At 46.3% G+C, this 20,314-nt stretch overlaps 1 protein-coding gene across 7 annotated transcripts; it reads left to right on the forward strand.

The window, feature by feature from the left end:
- The first annotated feature begins 362 nt into the window (after positions 1-362).
- GSG1 (germ cell associated 1) lies at positions 363-19,361 on the forward strand. 7 transcript variants are annotated; one of them, XM_033222812.1, is made up of 7 exons: positions 363-623; positions 13,350-13,668; positions 14,911-14,979; positions 15,280-15,451; positions 16,132-16,284; positions 16,931-17,042; positions 18,943-19,361. In XM_033222812.1, the coding sequence occupies exons 1-7, from the start codon at positions 576-578 to the stop codon at positions 19,036-19,038; spliced, it is 969 nt and encodes a 322-aa protein (XP_033078703.1). In that variant the 5' UTR covers positions 363-575; the 3' UTR covers positions 19,039-19,361. The 7 variants fall into 7 exon arrangements, with proteins under 7 accessions (XP_033078703.1, XP_033078706.1, XP_033078700.1 ...); XM_033222815.1 differs by having other exon boundaries at positions 15,280-15,447; XM_033222809.1 differs by having other exon boundaries at positions 15,280-15,327.
- Positions 19,362-20,314: the final 953 nt, after the last annotated feature.

Genomic DNA, 20,314 nt, shown 5'->3' on the forward strand with positions numbered 1-20,314 from the left:
CATTTTAAACATAGTATTGTATAGCATATGATTGCTGTATCGCCGTATGTGTGTCCAATTTACTTTTTTTTAATGCGGCTACTAGAAAATTTTAAGTGACATATGCTGCCCACATTGCATGTTGCTTTGACAGCACTGCTCTAGAGTCTCACAGCTCAGTGTGGTCTGGCTGGACTCGCATGACAGCCATCCCAGACCTTCAGGACCTGCACTTGACTAGGCTCCCCAGGTGAATCTTACCCACAATAAGAGAAGCAGTGATCTGGATGACCTCAGAAGACATCCAGCCACTGGCAGGTACCCAGCATGACCCCTGGAGGAGGCTGAGGGAGCAACAAGGAGACCCCTGCCTGCCATTGTGACATCACAGAGTAAACCCCATGGGTCACCTAGCCCCGCCCTGGCTGGTGTCCTGCCCTCAGGACATCCTCTCCAATCCACCACACACCACCTTACCCCTCTGCTGGCAAGAGGGGACCTGATTCATCTTCACGCTAAACACTCATTCTACCCAACTGATTGAGACAGAACAGAAGATAAACTGAAACTTCTCTGCCTTCGCACTGCAAGAGTGAATGAGCGATTCCTCTCAACTGACTCAAAATGTTTGCCTCACCCAGAAGGTAAGTACAAGGATTTTGAAATCTCATGAACATCTCATACACATACGCTTACTGCTGGATTTGTAACACAGGTTACACTAACTCATCAATTTCATGTATTTCACATGGTCACAGTAAGGAGCTTGGAAATGCACTATAGGGTTCTACAAAATGGAATGAAAATGTGTTACTCAGCCTAGTTCTCATAGATAAAACTTGTTTGTCCATACCTTGGCCTATTACCTTTTCATCTTCCTTCATTAAAACTTCCATTTCTTCTTCCCTTGCCTCATCGTCTTCCTTCTCCTCTGTTCCCAGGGCTCCCTATGCCTCTCCTTTTTTCCTTTCATCTGTATTATTCTTGTTGCCAAAATCTGGAGCCCTGTAAAGGCCCAGTAGTGGTGGCAACAATAGAGCTGTGTGTCACCCCAGTGAGCTGGAAGAGCAGACATCAAGCTCTATGCCAGAGAACAGTGGGGCACCCCCAAAGTCCTGCTGGAAGCCAGCTCTGATCTGGAACTGGGAAGGACAACACACGGTAGAGCTCTTTTCTGGTCTCAGAGAATCCAGGAGAGTCTTCAGGGATCCTTGCAGACCCAGGAAGACTCTCACACTCTGCAGAGAAGTTGCGGCTTGTTTAGGATTTGACCTACATTCAGAAACGACCAGCCTCCCAATTTTTAGCTCTAAGGATTACTTAAAAAAACAAATGGTGTTCATTCGCAAATATCTTGCCTTTCTCGTGAGAGAAAAATGAAGCTTGTGATTAGCCAGCAAACTAGCACATGCACAAACACACACACATACACACACACATTCCAACAGAGGGAGCAATGTGGTGTGTTGTTGACCAGCTGGAAGTTAGGATCTCAAAGGAAAGAACAGGATAACTTAAGAGGTGCTTCTGGGACTGCAGAGCTGAGCTGGTGGTTCTGAAGAGCCATCGGAGTGTGGGCTCAGGCAGTTTCCCTGATTCAGAAGCAGCCCAAAGTGAACAGATGATAAAGAAGTGGATGTGAACATGATAGAAAAAGTCAGTCACGGCTTAGAATAAATTTTATTATTGTTCTTTATCAGTGGTTTTCTAGGAGAGACACAGAGGGAATATGGGAGCACCTGGTTGCTAATATGTTCCTGAGAGGTATAAAGTACACTTACTCCATTGCCTCATTCTGCAAGAGGTCCCATAATCTGGCCTGCAATCTGTACATTTTGTTAAAGGTGACTGTGCCTTGGCTTTTACTGAGTGGCAGCCTGGTGATGAGTCAGGTGAACAGTCCTCAAAGATTGCCAATGTTGACTCTACCATTTACTAGCTTTGTGGCCTTGAGCAAGTCAAACCCTCTGAATTGGAACCCTCATTTGTAGAATGGGGATGCCACGTCTCTTTCACGCTGGTTGTGAGGATTAAGGAAGATGTCTGAAGGGTCTAGCAAGGTGTCTGCTGGTAGCACAGGTGCACTTCCCCTTCCTTGCTGCTTAGAGGCACTCTTCTTCTACCTGTTTCGATTTTCACAGGACAACTCTTTGCCCTCATTTACCCCGGAGGGTAAATTTAACCCTCTGGGAGGTTAAGTAACTTGGCGAAAATCCTGTGCAGTCGTGCATAGGGGTCGTAAATAGAACTCGGATCTGCTGAGGGGTTTGGGTGGCGAAGTCCCGCCCCTCGAGTCCTCCCAACGAGGTGCAGACATCCCCTTCCCTTAGAACGGGAGCCTGGGACCCGTAGCGTTAGGAGGCAGGGGCAGGGAAATGCCTGACTTTGGACTCCCAGCAGCCCGACACATCCCGAGCCCTGGCCCACCCGCCTGGGTGTAAGGAATCCCTCCGACTACCCCGTCTCTCCCGCCCTCCCGCCCAGCCTCGCCAGGTGGCAGAGGGGCCGCGCCTCAGGTGGCCTAGCGCCCCGGCCCAGCTCCCGGACACACATGGCGCCGCCCTCCGCGGCTCGCCGGGTCCCTGGCCTGCCCTGGCCGTCCCTGCTCTCTGGGAGGGCCCCCGGGACACGGTTCTCAGCTGACGCAGGAAGACCCAGAGGAAGAAACAGCCCGGGTACCCCGCCCCACCGGGTCAGGAAGCCCTGGGTGGTTGGCGGCCGTGGGGCGGGGCCTCGCAAACAAAGCCAAAGACGCCCGGCCCGTCGCCGCGGCAACGCGCCCCGTTGCTAGGCTACCGGGCGCCGTAGTAAACGGGAGGGGGCGCGTTACTCCTCGGGGTGGGAGGGCGCGCTCGGAAGTAGAGATGGCGCGGCCCAGGCTCCCCCGAGAGGCCCCACCCGTTACGCCCCCGCCCCGCCCCGCGGTCCCCAAAAGCCCCCGACCCCAGCCGGCCCGCGGGCGCCGTCACCCGCGCGTGAGCGATTGCCCCACAGGAAGTGCAGATGTGGCTGCCCCTCTGATTCACTCCAGCTGCTTGGGGCCTGGAAGAAAGGCGGCTTCCTCTCCTGGAAATGACTGCGTTAGCAAAAGTCCTCAAACAATTCCATTAAAAGGCGGAAAGGGAAAGACGAGAACGAGGTCCCGAAACGCTTTTCCAGGGTCCTTCCCACTGAATTGAAGTGTTCCCAACACTCGGGATCTACGTTAGGAAGACTAGAGTCATTTGATTGTGCGACCATTTGAGGTTATGTGGCCCCTTAAATGTGGTTACAGCTGAGAATAAATCCTGGAGCTGTGTCCTACAGTGATGTAGTCATTTTGAACACTAAGCACGGGCATTTTGGTGGCATTACTCTTCCCTTCCGAGTTGGGAAACAAATGTGAAAATGTCCCGTGTGAAGACCTTCTTTGTCTTCATCAGTGAAGGAGCTGAAGGTTAGGCACTGATGTAAACATTGCAGTTAGAGCAGCAAAAGCTCAGAAAGTTGGAAATACATCATCCAAAATGGCTCTAATCGGTAGGGGACCACCCAGCTTGGAAAAGGATATAACATTTCCAATCTGTCACTGGTTTTTGAGCAATCTGTTTGTCCCCTGATCTCTGTGCACTAAAGATAATATACTATTTCATGAGATCATCACTGTTTTCTGGGCTTTGCTCATTTAAAAGCGGGAATGTTTCCACAGGTGAGAGGAAATGGATTGGCAGAGAATCTGTTTGATGAAACTCTGGGTGCATCTGCGTAAAAAGGCTTAGGGTGTGCCTGTGGACCCAGGACTTCCTTTGTAGCTTCTCACTGCTCTTACATATGTGAATCCGGAAGCATCCTGTTTCCTTTAGCAACAGAAGGCTGTTTGGACTCACTTCTTTATTCACATCTTCACTCAGAATTCCTAATTGTATCCATAAGCCTTTTTGCATTACAAACCTCATTCATTCATAGATGTTAAAACACTGCTAGGCTCTGAGGATCAACAATGAATAAAACATAGCTGCTACTATATCAAGCAACTTACAGTCAAATGAGCATAACAGACAAGAAAGTCATGTGATGAGTTACATGAGAGAGGCACATGCTAGAACATGCAGGAGCAGAGAACAGGGGCAGGCATGGTCATCAGACCAGTGATAGCCGAAACATTGACACCCCACTCCAGCCTTTGTCTACTGAGTAATAGAAAGAAGTTAACGGCGCGTGGGTCGGAAATCTAGCTCCTGGGAGGATAGAGATACTCCTGCCAGGGAGAGAAAACAAACCTTTCCGGGAAGATGCCAGTGTGGATGATGTGAAGAAAAAAGAAACAAACAAAACAAACAAACAAAAAAACACTGGATCTCTTAGTCCCAGGCCTTGACATTAGGGAAGTGGTGTGGTATATAACCTGCTTTCTGGCTCAGCATTCACGCTTGTCATTTAATCACCCCAACCTGCAGTGAACTCACAAAACAATAAATTGCATTCCCATTTACAAAGTATGTGTAGGTGCCCCAAGACCACTGTTTTCTCTTGATGCACAGCCTAGTAAATGTGGTTTTGTCCAGCACAGGGAACAGGGACTGAGGACCTTACCAAATATGGGTTCTCCCCCACCGTTGGCCTTGTGGTGTCATAAATTATGAGGTGCATATATATTCCTGTGGAGGTCATCTTGGAATGATCACAGTCCAACATGCCAGAGCTAAATACTGTTTTTAGGTGTGGAATCTTCTTGTCTGTGCTGAGTCATGAGCTTCCGAGCCGAACCTAATTATATTTATGTCGCATTGACTAGCAATTACTTCTTCTGTTCTAAGAGAGGAAAGGGAAGAAAAAAATATTAACATGCCCAAATTACAATGAAAGGAAGTGAGTGGGATGCTGGGCTCTGATGTTTGTGGCCAGGCAGAAAAACTCATGTTTTGTCAAAAAGAGGAAATTAGACGTTGTGGCCCAGGGTCCTTGGGGAGGGGGAGATCAAGACTGGTCACATTCAACAGCCAGGCAGCCAAGTACGCACACAAAATGCACAGCTTCCTAAGGGGTGGACCCAGGCTTTGTGGAGGCCTAAAATAATATAATTTTGGAGGCCCTCTTTAAGAAAAAGAGTACACAATTACAAGTGTAAATTAGGTAACAAGGTTTTAGAAGAGGTGGAGGGAGTAGGGGACATGGAAGCTGAAGTTTCATTAGCTTCACTCTAAATAAATCCACCCCTGAGCCTCCTCATATAACACACTTAAGAGTCTGCCACTCCCATCCCCATTTCCCTGGAGAAGGCGAACTTCAGGCTATTAAGGCACAGGGGGTGCGGTTTATGAGCAGAGGCAATAAAAATCAAAGACATAAGACCGTGCCAAACAGTGACTCAAGCGGGCTATGAGAAGTGTCTGCAAGTATTTGAAGGGTGTAAGCACAGAGAGGGGAAAATAATTGTTCACTGTTCTGGGTTGGAAAGACAATGAAGATACAATTAAGTAAATAAAAATGTGCACAAAACTCATCAGGAAACATTGGCTAACTGTATTTTCTGATACCGTGGAGTTGTATTTCCCATGGGAAGTATATGAGGATCTACTGAGTCACTGAAGCTGGAACTGGCCGCACAAAAAAAAAAAAAAGTGCTACAGGAAACAATCCTACAAGATTCCTATAGGGAGTGGCTGGATGCCCCAAAGTTCAGCCTGAGCCCTGAATTCCACAGGGCTGACACATGGCATTCTGTAGATTAGCAGGCAGGGAGGATGCCAAATTTTTTTTAAAAAGGATCCTATGGGGAGGAGCAGCCACCTCCACCCACATTTTGCCGACTGGTGGGGGAAGCACGTGACGAAAGCGGAAACGATGAGGGGATAGCGCCACCCAGCGTTATGATGAAACTACTAGCTAGGAAACCAACAGCCGATGCAACTGTAAAAAAAAATAAAGAACACAAAATTCCTGCTTCTCCTCCCAAAGGAGAGTGGGTTCTGTCACAATAAATAAAGGGTTGTCTGGGCGATGCAGAAAATATACCTGAACATGGCACATGTTTATCAAATTTGCTTGTTAACATCAGTCTGAGGAGAGCAGACATTACAGGTGACAAAAGCAGGCTCCAAAGCAACTCATTCAGCTAGAACGTGGACTAATTCAAACAATTAAGTTCAGAAGAACCTGCCTTTGATTCCCTAAACGAACTGCACAAATATAGAATGGGAAAAACACGACCTCATGGCTAGTCTGGAAGAGGGGGAGGAAGGGCCAGGTGGGATACAGAGGGTTTTATTAAATGTAAGCCCAAAATGAGTCCAACAGGTACCATTTTACATGAATTCCCTGGGTATATATTAAGAACTTTCTAAAAGTCCCAATCCCTGGGCCTCATCCAGAACTACTATGAAATCTCAGGGTGGATCCAGGAATCGGCATATTTTCCAAACTTCCAAAGATTGTTCTGATACTCCATCAGAACTGAGAACGACTGCTCTAAAATGAAACTGAGACCTTTAAGGAAGTTACATTTAAGACAAATGCAGTAGTTATAATGGAATATAGAAAGTGTTGTGAGAAGGCCGGGTGCAGTGGCTCACGCCTGTAATCCCAGCACTGTGGGAGGCCAAGGTGGGAGGACTGGTTGAGCCCAGGATTTTGAGACCAGCCCGGACAATATAGTGAGACCCTGTCTCTACTAAAATTTAAAAAAATAATAATAAGTGTTGTGAGAGAGGTATAGTGTGACAAGGACCATGAGGAGGGAACTGTATGTCCTAGGGAGAAAAGAAACATTTTCAAAGAGTGGATGACTTTTTAGACTAATTTCGTTGAGAGGCAGGCAGTTCACCAGATAAAAAGAGATTGAAGGCATTCCAGGCAGAAGGAAGAGCATCAGCAAAGGCTTGGAGGATGAAAGTCCATGCAGCGTTTAGGGACTCACAAACAGCGGCAGAATCTCTTTCATCAACGTTGGTGTCCCAATTAATTTGCACTTTTTTTTTTTTTTTGAGATGGAGTCTTGTTCTGTGGCCCAGGTTGGAGGGCAGTGGCACAATCTGGGCTCACTGCAACCTCTGTCTCCCGGGTTCAAGAGATTCTCCTGCCTCAGCCTCCCCAGTAGTTGGGATTACGGGTGCCTGCCACAATGCCTGGCTATTATTATTATTTTTTTTTTTTTTTTGTATTTTTAAGTACACACAGGGTGTCACTATGTTGACCGGGCTAGTCTCGAACTCCTCACCTCAAGTGATCCAACTGCCTCGGCCTCCCAAAGTGCTGGGATTGCAGGCATGAACCATCGGGCCCAGCTGTTTGTACAATTTTGAAGAGAAAAATAACAACTTGTACTTCTGACTGACTGGTGGCAAGAAGATATGCAAACGACCCCTTACTGGTTTGTCAGATTACTTTTTCAACATTTTAGAAACTCTTTTTTGAAATATAAAATATTGCCGGGCGCGGTGGCTCAAGCCTGTAATCCCAGCACTTTGGGAGGCCGAGACGGGCGGATCACGAGGTCAGGAGATCGAGATCATCCTGGCTAACACGGTGAAACCCTGTCTCTACTAAAAATACAAAAAACTAGCCGGGCGAGGTGGCGGGCGCCTGTAGTCCCAGCTACTCGGGAGGCTGAGGCAGGAGAATGGCGTAAACCCGGGAGGCGGAGCTTGCAGTGAGCTGAGATCCGGCCACTGCACTCCAGCCTGGGCGAAAGAGCAAGACTCCGTCTCAAAAAAAAAAAAAAAAAAGAAATATAAAATATTGTCATTCCTTTGCCTGAAGGTTGGGAGAGGAATGGTAAATAGCCATGGCCTTCCGGATCCTGGAATTCATTTATCTCCAATCCTATCTGCATCCTCACCCCATCCCCAGCCAACGCTCTCACTCAGCATTCCATGTGTAGAGGGAGATACTTAATAGTACTTATTCTAATGTTCTAACTGGAAAGTGGAGACCACCCATGGAACAGGGAAACTATTTCCTATTCATGGCTCCGTGAGGCCCTGACATTGCAGAGAACAGAGTTTCTTCAAAGGGCTGGGAAACCCTACTCAAGGGAAGGTAAACTTCTGTAGTAAGGTGACCTGCCATATCTTCATGTCTGCCATAAATTCAATTCCAATCCATTCACTCCAGTTACCTACAGAATGGCAGGCAGTGGAAACTAAACCATCATTTACTTTTTAAAGAAATGTTCCTCTGCAAATTGCAGGTCCTTGCTTCTTTATGCTTAATCCCAGATCCCCATTGGCAAGCTCTCTGGTGTAATCTCCCAGAACAGCTGGGCCCTGATTGCCTTGTCAATTATTAAATGCCCATGTTCCCGGTAAGGCAGCATTTAAACATGAGGCACTCCAAAGAATATGAGATAGAAAGGGAGGGGTAGGAGGAGAGGAAGGAGGGTAGGAAGACAGTTTGTATTCTTGCAACATTAAACCAAAGGGACCTGGAGTGCAGATGGCATCCTTCGCTTCTTCCAGACAAGCTGCAAGACGCTGACCATGGCCAAGGTAACCGGCTTCCCCTCATATTGCTCAAGTGATGCAGTCTACAGCTATTTTGTACCTGGCTCTTTTTGTGCACCTGCCTCATCGATCTGTTGTCCTTTCTAGCCTATGCTAATTCTGGGATACTCTGTTAATATATGTTGATGGAAGGGTTACTGATTATACATTGGTGCCTACGCACTTCCTAATGATCTAAGGGCCCAAGTGTTAGAGAAACCACTCTGTCCCTTTTCCAGAGAGTAAAGAGTCACCTTGGCATAGGATCTGTTGCATACACAAAGATAGAGTTGTTCTTACGGCCATTACTTCTTCAGGATCACTTTATGGAAACCATTGCAAAATTAGATTTGTTCTTCCAATTCAAGAGGTAATTGGATCCTAGCAGGGAAAGGCATGTTTGGGGAAAGGAGTAAAGTATGTGGCAAAGGGCATGGTACTATAGGTGTTGAAGATAATTCTTGAAAATTATCGAGTGAAATTATCATTTGATATCAAAAAGATGATTTTTGAATGAGGTTCCTTGTGTATCTGCCTGGTGGACACTCCTTCTGGAAGGAACCTCTTTGAGCTTCAGTCCAAGCTCTTTTTTATTCTTTGTTTCTCAAATTGCCTCTTCCTTAAATTGATTGTCACCTTATTGCCACAAAGTGGGTGTATCTTAGCACGGGGTTCATTATTCTTTCTTATTTCTGAATAACCCCGAGAATAACTTGCAAATTTATATAACTTAAAGTGGATTGAATGTGGAGTAAAAATCTTGCAAGTGTAACTTGAAGTGGATTGAGTGTGCAGTTAAAATCTGACATGATAATTGACAAATTTCCAAACCAGACTGAAAATGATTGTTGAAAAATGAATGCTGAGGTCACAAAAGTTAGAATTGCCTAAGTCTTTAGGTCAGTCTTTACACCAAATAGTTAGTGAAGATGTTTTACCTGGAAATCCATTTCTTATTCAAGCAATGTAAGAATTATTAGAAAGGATGACTCATAGTAAGAGAATGATGACTAAAACCAATAGGATTTTCATAACTAAAACCAAGATGAAAACATTTTAGGAAAGGGGAACTGGGCAACATAGGACTTCAGTGTCTGGCCATAGAAAATCTTTCCTCCTCCCAGATGCTGCAGATTTTTTGTCCTTAGGCAAGGTCACCCAGAGCCTTGCAAGAACTGACAATTCTTGGCAGAGTTAACTTGTTGAGTGCTTTTAAAAGTAAAATCATATTAGCAGATTGCTTTTCAGAAGTTGTCTTGATCATGTTTTGTATATTGGTTTTACATACATATGATCTTTGTGTATTTCTTATTGCCATAAATAATAAGCACTTTGTGATATGCACTGTCTTAGTTCCTGGAAATTCTGAAGAACAAATTGTTTCATTTCTAAGGTAAAGTTCTCTGTTAATGTAGAAACATTAAGTTGGACGTGATAAGGGAGGGAAATTTATGGGCCTGTCCATTTAACTATGGTTTTATTTATGGCTCTTAAGCTAAGCAGATTTAAGTCTGATTAATTCTGATATGAAGGATCCCCTGGAAAGCTCAAGAAGGTTTACTTTAAGAAGCGTCTGTCAGCAACTAAGCATGGGCTTCTTTTCTGTTCAGTGTGCATTAATATAACTGTATAAACTGCTCTAACACAAAGTAAGAGACTTGCCAAATTACTTCTCTAAGTCAAATTAAATCTGGCTCCAAGCCACCACTCAACAAAGTTGGCAGTCTAATACTGGTCATATTTTAGCTTGCCCTCCTATTCTCTTAGGCTGAAAATGACATAGAGAGTAGGGGCTCCAGCCAGAGCCATCCGGGGGGCTTCAGTTCTTTCGGCAGCCTCTTCTATGTCCCCACTGTGAGGCGGGCACTTCTGCACCAGGCTGGAAGACACCGCCCTCCAGGTTCCTCTCCACTGACCAAGGGCTTGGCTGCCGACACCCTACCCATGGCTCTGTGGACACCAAACCTGCTGTCCAGCCTACACAGGCATGACAATTTCAAATGCGAGCATTTGAAATCTATTGTCTCTGTGGCAGTAGATGGAAGCTGGGTCCGACTGCTACCTCTCCCAGAGGCATAAGCCCCATCTCCTCTCCAAAGGTTTCAATAGCCCCATATCCCAGTAGGTTCACTGCCCTCTTTTATCCTCCAGGCCCCAAAGCATCCATCTGCTTCCCCCGGAGGTTTCCAGTTTAATATTCATTGCCATACTCCTTTCAGAGGAATCTATAATTCAGGGAAGAGGACACCAATAGCTCACTGCATTGTTACAATAGCAAACGCTTCAGCAAGTCAGTGCTACTACCCGTCAGTGAAGACAAAGCCAAAAACGATTACCACGAAGAGCATTTGGAATGCTCCCAATTCTTTTTTCTAAACTTTTATATAAAGTTTAGACTTTATGTAAAAGTTTTCCAGAAGTTGTCAATTGCCTTGTCAATTATTAATTATATAATTATATATTTATATATGTATATATATATTAATATTATTTTATATAAAGTTAAAAGTTTATATAAACTTATGTAAAAGTTTATATAACCGGCCAGGCGCAGTGTCTCACACCTGTAATCCCAGCACTTTGGGAGGCCGAGGCAGGCAGATCACCTGAGATCAGGAGAGCAAGACCAGCCTGGCCAACATAGTGAAACCCCATCTCTACTAAAAAAACACAAAAAAAATGAGTCAGTGCTTGTAATCCCAGCTACTCGGGAGGCTGAAGCAGGAGACTCTCTTGAACCCAGGAGGTGGAGGTTGTGGTGAGCCAAGATTGTGCCATTGCACCCCAGCCTGGGCAACAAGAGTGAAATTCCATCTCAAAAAAAAAAAGAAAAAGTGTATATAACCTCTGACTGAGGTCATTGCTATCTGATGCTTATTCAGAACATCCTCAATTTACTCAGTCGTTTAGTACTGAGTGTCTAATGTGTAAAATACTGTGCTAGTTGCTGTGGGAAAGATAAAAATCACAAAGACACATTTGCTACCTAATGGCAGCTTGAAATCTTGGAGGGAAGATAAGACATGACCAAAAATAAATATGAAAAGAGTACCATTAAGAAGGCACATACCACAGTCCTTGAAGCCCTTCCAAGCCTCACTTCCCATGGAAGGTGCTGTTTAGGGGATGTCCCTGAAGCAGTTGGGACTTGGGGTGAGCCTCAGAGGGGCAGGACTTCAGTAGACAGGGCCTGGCCAGCAGTGGTATTAATATTTGCAGCAATCCACCTTCTCTCTCTCTTGCTCAATCTGCTGGTCCAAGAACTCCAGGTAGTGGCTACTGGCAGATCCATCACTGCTACTCAGAATGATCCCCCTGCTGTTTGTTGGTGGGGTCATTATGGCACTCACCATAAAGGTATACACACACACACACACACAGACACATACAGACACACACACACAGACACACACACACAGACACACACACACACACACCCTCCCTAGGATTTGCCAGCTGGAGGCTATGTTGATTCTACTCTCACCATTTGAAGCAGAAGTGGAAGATTTTAACACGTTCACATCCAATTCATTCTGACTTATGCATTCGTCATTCTCATTTGTCCTATCTGGTAGATCACCTTTATCCTACTTCTGTGTATTGCTGCATATCATGCCCAGAGACCAGCCCCTGTCATTCAATCTATGCAAATCACCCCTTTTCTGCAGTTGGGCCTGTGTAAGGTTCAACTTGAAGAAGCATCATCCCTGCGTTGTATAGAGGCCAGGAGAAAACTTTCCCTTTGCCCTCCGAAGGTTCACTGAAAATCACTGACAAGAGGCAGATTAATAGGAGAAAAAACATACAAGTTTATTTGATCATAGTTTCACATGACAAGGGAACCTTCAGAATGAAGACCCAAAGATGCAGGGAAAATTGTCTGTTTTTATGCTTAGGTTCAAAAAAGTATGGACAGTCACGTAGAAATATGATTGGACATCAAGGGCATGATCTACTGTTTTTTTGTTTATTGTTTTTATTTTTTAGAGACAGATAGTCCAGACTGGAGTGCAGTGGCAAGACTGCACTCTGTAAAACAGACTTTAGAGATAGTCTGTTGCCCAGACTGGAGTGCAGTGGCATGATCATGGCTCACTGCAGCCTCCACCTCCTGGGCTCAGGTGATCCTCCCACCTCAGCCTCAAAAGTAGCTGGGACTACAGACACGCACCATCATGCCCAGCTAATTTTTCATAGTGACAGGGTCTCACTATGTTACCCAGGCTGGTCATGAATTCCTGAACTCAAGCAATCCTCCCACCTCTGGGAGGGATTACGGTGCTAGGATTACAGGCGTAAGCCACTGCATCTGGCCTGATCTAATAACGTTAATAGACTGAGTGGGGAAACCCAGCAAGGCCTGCTTCTCGTTGGCCTCTCTGAGCGTGCATTTCTTCCCTCCAGGTGTGGGGCAGGGCCCTCTCTGGAATGGGAGTCTTATGACCTACAGTCACACAAGCTAGGTCAGATAACTTCTTTAGGGTCAGTTTGTACACGGAAAGGCAGAGGGAAAGTTAGAGTAATATTTTTAGGTTTTATGGCTGGCTCTGGGGAAAGGGGCTCTGGTTTCTATGACCCACCTTGAGGAAGAGGGATTGTAGCTTCTGTGGCTAGCCTCGGGCAAGAGTGGGACTGAGACAGGAGGACAAGAGGTCAGAGAGAGCTGCTCTGAGGCCCCCGTGCGGGCGTATGGTTTTCTGAGACCCTCCAGGTGCTTGCTGCAGACCACTCCTGAAGCCGGGCTTCCATGCAGCCCCTGGAGAAAACTGTCAGAGGAGGGTTGTGCCTATCCGCCTTGGAGGGGTACGGCTTGAGCAGAGGGAGCACAGGGAAAGGCGGCCAAATCTCCGAGGCGGCTCTGAGTCAAGCTCCCTTGCTCCCTTCCCTTCCACTTGTGCTTGTCTATTACAGATGGAGCTGGCGAAGGCCTTCTCTGGCCAGCGGACACTCCTATCTGCCATCCTCAGCATGCTATCACTCAGCTTCTCCACAATATCCCTGCTCAGCAACTACTGGTTTGTGGGCACACAGAAGGTGCCCAAGCCCCTGTGCGAGAAAGGTCTGGCAGCCAAGTGCTTTGACATGCCAGTGTCCCTGGATGGAGATACCACCAACACATCCACCCAGGAGGTGGTACAATACAACTGGGAGACTGGGGATGACCGGTTCTCCTTCCGGAGCTTCCGGAGTGGCATGTGGCTATCCTGTGAGGAAACTGTGGAAGAACCAGGTAGCCTAAATTCTGGGATATAAGAGCAATGGGGTCAGGGTGGGCAAGGGATCTAATGCAGGCATGGAAACCAGGTAGGCCCGCTTAGGGGTGGGGTTGCCCTGGGAGGTGCAGCACTGCCCACACCCCAGTGGGCCTCACCTCCTTCTCCCAGCGCAGAACCTTCCACCTCTGTGTGGTGTCCTTCTCTATGGCAGCCCCTTTTAATAAGGTTGGCTTTTCACTTCCTCCCTCTGTAGTAGACTTGTTGGTTCAAAATAGCATGTTAAAAATAAAATTAACCTTAAAAGTTTTATTTAAACTATTCACATTATGAGAATTTCCAGTCTAGAGACCTAGAATTGCTGTTTAGAAACAAAACGAAGGGAGAGGAATATTGTAGGAAAGCCCTAGCTCTGCTCAACTGTGACCTCATACAAATAACTTTGTTTCTTTCTTTTTTTTTTTTTTTTTTTTTTTTTGAGACGGAGTTTCACTCTTGTTGCCCAGGTTGGAGTGCAATGGCACCACCTCGGCTCACTGCAACCTCCGCCTCCCAGGTTCAAGCAATTTTCCTGCCTCAGCCTCCCGAGTAGCTGGGATTACAGGCATGTGCCACCATGCCTGGCTAATTTCGTATTTTTAGTAGAGATGGGGTTTCTCCATGTTGGTTAGGCTGGGCTCCAAATCCCGACCTCAGGTGATCCGCCCACCTCAGCTTCCCAAAGTGCTAAGATTACAGGCGGAGCCATCACGCCCAGCCTATAACTTCGCTTCTATAGGCTTTGATTTGCTCGTTTGTGAGATGAAAGCATCACAGCAGATAATCTTTACAGCCTTTTCCTGGCCCCAAAGTGTTTATCATTCTAAGTATTACTGCTACCATTTAAAAGTGGGGGAAGTGAAGCCAGCCAGCTAGGGTAACTAGATCACATAGGGGAGCCATCAAGGAGCTGAAGACAGATCTGCCAGATCTCCTGCCCCTCGGTGCACACTAGCAAAGCAGGCAGGTGCTGGTTGATGTGTGTTCCTCAGGTTTGGAGGAATGAGCTGAAGGCACCTCCTCTTCCCTGCCCAGAGCACTGAAAGGTGACTCTGTGTCCTGGGAAGAAAGCACCTGGTAGTGAAGTTTTTCTAATGCCCAGAATCATGAACCAGTTGATATCTGCTACTTCTCCCTATTTGAGCTAAAAGGGAGATGGAAGAGGAATTTTTTTTAAAAATGTGTGTATTTACATTTATATTTATTATTGTGCCACTTAGCACTGCTCCATCCCCAGTCCTGGAAACAATTTAGAGCCCTTCGGTCCAGTGGTACAGCGGCAGCAAAAGGTATTAGTTAACACTAAGATCATTAACTCTTCAGGACATGGGAAATGGGAATATTAAGCTATGTAGGTGCTCTCAGGGAAACAGCTTCTGCATTATCAGAGACTGAAGAGAGAGAAATTCACCTGGGCTGACTCTTGGCTGTGCCATTCATTCACCCAGGTATTCTTTCCTGCTTTCCTGCTCTATGCGGGGCAGGTGCTATCAGAGCAGAGGGAGCAGCGCCAGGTATGGCGTGGGGAAGGTTTTCATTCCAACCATCCCAGGGAGCAGTTCCATGACGTTGCACCTTGTATGTTTCAGGGGAGAGGTGCCGAAGTTTCATTGAACTCACACCACCAACCGAGAGAGGTGAGAAAGGACTACTGGAATTTGCCACGTTGCAAGGCCCATGTCACCCCACTCTCCGATTTGGAGGGAAGCGGTTGATGGAGAAGGCTTCCCTCCCCTCCCCTCCCTTGGGGCTTTGTGGCAAGTATGTGTCTGATAAGGAATTTACAGTAGTTATCATTGATTTGAGCCTCTCCGGATCTAAACTGCACTGTGATCTCCCACTTTTCTCTTCTGAGCCCCACAGGGTGACACAAATTCCCCCTTGAACTGACTTTCATTCATATGCAGGAACGCAAAAAAGGAACAGCGGGGATAAATAAGATTCACAAATAGAAAACCACCAACAGCGCTAACCTACTCTGGTTGCCAAGTAACCGTGTAGGAAGGCTTAGGTTTTTCCTCCTCCTCCTCCACTATTATTGTTATTATTATTTGGTCAAATGAAAGGAAAGGAGTGGAGAAAGGAGGCAGGGAGGGAACCGTCCCAAAATTAAATGAGGGAAAAGAGGACAAAAATGATAACTAGAGCAACATTATTTCCCTGCAGGATTTATGAAAATTCGATGATTTCTTCTCAAATCTCCCCAGCAGTATTTACAGTCGGTCAAACTTACTTGGGTATATATTGGTTATAGAGTGGGAGCTGTGAGCGACGTCGAAGAACCAGAATGAAGTAATGGTCCTCCCTGGGTTCAGCTGTGCCTCATTCTCCCCTTCTCAGATGCTGCTAGGGTCTTAACTCCTAATAGGCATCCTATGCTCACCGTTTGTTCAGTTTTTTAACTGAGGGTGAGCACTCCCTCTTCCTCTGGTTTCTGGCAGAAATCCTATGGTTATCCCTGGGAACGCAGATCACCTACATCGGACTTCAGTTCATCAGCTTCCTCCTGCTACTAACGGACTTGCTACTTACTGCAAACCCTGCCTGTGGGCTCAAACTGAGCGCCTTTGCTGCTGTTTCCTCTGTGCTGTCAGGTGAGTTGCTCCTGGAGTGGGAGGGGGTGGTTGGCCCTGGCCACCTTTGAAGCCCTAGCTGGAGGACTTGAGTCTTTGCCCTGAAAGGGAGAAGGAGCCCAAAGGCAGTATAAAGAATGGAGGTAGGCATCTTTAATTTTAAATTGAAGTAACATGTGAAATTGTATATTGAATCACCATGTACTTTACAAAGTGATTTACCTCTAGGTTCCTTTATTTGCAAGCTTTCTCAATATGTAAAATCTATTGTTTGGGTTATTTTTCAGCTGTGACATATACACAGCTTTTCAAGACCAGTCTCCATCGGATAAAGTGAGAGATGCACATATATAATGAAGAATTAAGCCAACATTGGGGTGTGGGTGGGAAGGAGTAGGGGTGGGGTGCAGTGGCCTTGGGTGCAGCATTGACTCAGACTTTTTCCATAGCTCTCAGCCTACAGTCTGGGATCACCTATTGCAAAGATGTGCATTTAAGGAGAAGCCCCCATTGTGGATTATTCTTCAGGAAATGTGGTAGCATAGGGTAATGGGTTACTCCAACAGAGGCTGTGCCTGACTGCGAGAAGGGTGATCTAAAATCATACTCCTGGCAGATGGCATGAAAGCCTTTCTCTAAAGGCTCTGACTTCCTGTTTCCTCTGTAGGTCTCTTGGGGATGGTGGCCCACATGATGTATTCACAAGTCTTTCAGGCGACTGCCAACTTGGGTCCGGAAGACTGGAGACCACATGTTTGGAATTATGGCTGGGCCTTCTAGTAAGTGCTGTCATCTCCTGAACCTTTGTAGCCCCAGCCAATCTTCATGAGATTTTCTACCCCCAGCTAGATGCTTATTCGGTGAAGCCCTGCCTTCTCTTCATCCCTCATCCCAGGAGCCTGTCAACCACACACAGGGCTGCATCATCAGGACACGTCCATTCTTCCCTGCCTTGAGTGGGTACAGGGAGGATTCCTCCAGGGTGTCCTGGGAGGATGTTATTTTGTCCAGTTTTCCTGCTCATCAGCTGTGGCGGTTGCCTCTTCACCTGGCATATATGTCACCCTGGGGAAACAAGACTGATTTTGTAGGCCTTATGGAAATGGGCTCTATTTTTTCTTAATGATTCAAGGTATTAGAGAACAGAGAAATCGAGAAATCGCTTTGAAATTTGGATTGAATTGCATTCTCTGTAAATGGCTTACTCCTCTCCTCTTCACTTCCTTCTCTATCCATTCTTATTCTATTGAACCGTGTTGGAAATAACACTTCACTGCCACAGCCATTCTCTAACTCTTAAAGAACTAAGGGGTCAGTCATTTGAGATTTATCTTAAAAAGACAGCGACAGCAAACATCACAAGGCAACACATTCAAGTTAAATATTACCTTTGAGAGCTCTTACTTTCTCCCTTAAGGAGCACTCTTTATTCACAGCAAGTTGTCAACTTCTACTGATATTGACTAAGTGCTAAGTACTTTGAGAGCACTGAAAAGACACAGTGATGGGCTCAAGTTTCCACTCAGAGAAGGAAGTCTGCACGTCTGTTGTGAGGCCCTATCCCCTTTCCCGTGGCACAATCTATGCTAATAATTTGGGAGTCTGAGTCTACTCCACCAGCCAGGGCATCGGCTCAATGCAGTTCCCAGATCCAGCATTTCTCACCTTTTGTCTGTCTTCAGGCCATTCTTGGTATTATGGCTGTGGAGTCAGGCTAGGCAACGCCCATCAATCAACTCCCAGAAGCATCCCAGACTGAACCTACTGCGTTTGTCAGAGGCAACAGATACGAACACACAGTGCCTGCATGTGACCTGGCTTTAACCATCACTTGGCCTCATGAAATCCCTCCCTAACCTCACAAAACTTCCTGTTTCCTGAGCTTCCCAGAACCACAGGGAGATTTAGGGATTTGGTTTTCCAAGTTTTCAGGAATGTGTTTAATATAGTTCCCTAGTCTTCTTTTCCTTTCTTGAATCCATCCAGATTCCCTTAATCTCCAGCTCCTCTCCCATCCATTATGAACTCCCTTAAGCCAAAACCACACTGTTTTCATATGAAGCAAATTCCACTAGTACAACCTGTAATACCTCCTGATTTGTAGTAAATGTTTTCCTGAATGACTTTCAGAGGCTCAGCTTTGTGGACCCTAACACTGCTAGGTTCAAAACAAAGGAAGATGGAAGAGGGATGATTCCTCCCAGCATCTGAGTGGGGGGACATCTTTGGCAGAGTGTGTCTGTGTGTGTTGGGGTGGGAGAGGGAGGGTATGCAGTGCGTTATGTCCACTGCATACAGCTCAGCTTCAGGCCTGGGGAATCTTGGAGATTTTACAAGGGTCAATGCAGCTTGGGAAACAGGAGTCCAAATACGCACACACACACACACACACACACAAAATAGGCACACCAGATAGAAAAGGGCATGGCACCAACAACTCATCAATTCAGTGAAAACAAATCCATTAAGCTCCTAGTCTGATACTAGGACTACATGAGTCATTCTCTTTTGAGAAATCGGTAAGTTCTCTTCCCACAGTTCTTTACCTGAAACATGGTGGAAAGTCCCTAAATCCCTACAAGGCATTAAGCTAGTCCACTAGTAGGAAGAGGTCATGGCATTTTCCTCTCAAGAAAGTCCTATTCTTATTGTCCAATCTTTTTGTGCGTTTGTCCCTAGCATGGCCTGGCTCTCCTTCACCTGCTGCATGGCGTCAGCTGTCACCACCTTCAACACGTACACCAGGATGGTGCTGGAGTTCAAGCGCAAACATAGTAAGAGCTTCAAGGAACCCCCAAACTGCCTACCACATCACCACCGGTGTTTCCCTCGGCAGCTGTCAAGTGCAGCCCCCACCGCGGGTCCTTTGACCGGCTACCACCAGTATCATAATCAGCCCATCCACTCTGTCTCTGAGGGAGTCGAATTCTACTCTGAGCTGCGGAACAAGGGATTTCAACTAGGGGCCAGCCAGGAGCTGGAAGAAGCAGTTAGGTCATCTGTAGAGGAAGAGCAGTGTTAGGAGTTAAGCGGGTTTGGGGAGTAGGCTTGAGCCCTACCTTACACGTCTGCTGATTATCAACATGTGCTTAAGCCAACGTCCGTCTCTTGAGCATGGTTTTTAGAGGCTGTGAATAAGGGTTATCTTTAAGTCCTAAGGGATTCCTGGGTGCCATGGCTCTCTTTTCCTCTACAGCTCCATCTCGTTTCACCCACCCCACATCTCACACATCCAGAATTCCCTTCTCTACTGATAGCTTCTGTGCCAGGTTCTGGCTAAACCATGGAGATAAAAAGAGGAGTAAAATACACTTCCTGACCAACCTTAAGGGTCTCATAAATCTAGTTATCAGTCTGGAAATTGGAGACATGGAGGTGAGCAAATTAACGGTAGTGTGACTGTGGCTCAACTTTCTATGTACACGCGAATTGTTCTGGAAGTCACAGATGGGAAGACAGAAGCACCCCTGAGTGCTTTGCCATGTAGCACAGAGGTCCCCCACACTGCCTGAGACACTGTCCTGCATCCACACAGTAGGTACCAGTAAAAGTGTTATTAAATATTGTCCCAGGAGCCCTTAGGAGAGTGGTTTAACATGAGAAGGCGCCAACAGCACACGGGGTCAGGGTCACTTCTAGAAATAGCCCACCAAGGCTATTCAGGTGGGACTGTGGTTCCCTTCTGGACATTCATACCAGGGACTTGCCAGTGAACAAGGGGGCACAGGCTCCTCTCTGGATCCCACCTTTTCATCCCTTCTGAGAAATGTACTCTATTATTTCCTCCATAAAGAATGCCACCCATCCGATTCCTCAAGGATCTAGAACTAGAAATACCATTTGACCCAGCCATCCCATTACTGGGGATATACCCAAAGGATTATAAATCATGCTGCTATAAAGACACATGCACATGTATGTTTATTGCAGCACTATTCACGATAGCGAAGACTTGGAACCAACCCAAATGTCCATCAGTGATAGACTTGATTAAGAAAATGTGGCACATATACACCATGGAATACTATGCAGCCATAAAAAAGAATGAGTT

Source organism: Trachypithecus francoisi, unplaced genomic scaffold (assembly GCF_009764315.1).
Source record: "Trachypithecus francoisi isolate TF-2019V2 unplaced genomic scaffold, Tfra_2.0 Lachesis_group11, whole genome shotgun sequence".
Classification (NCBI taxonomy): Eukaryota; Metazoa; Chordata; class Mammalia; order Primates; family Cercopithecidae; genus Trachypithecus; species Trachypithecus francoisi.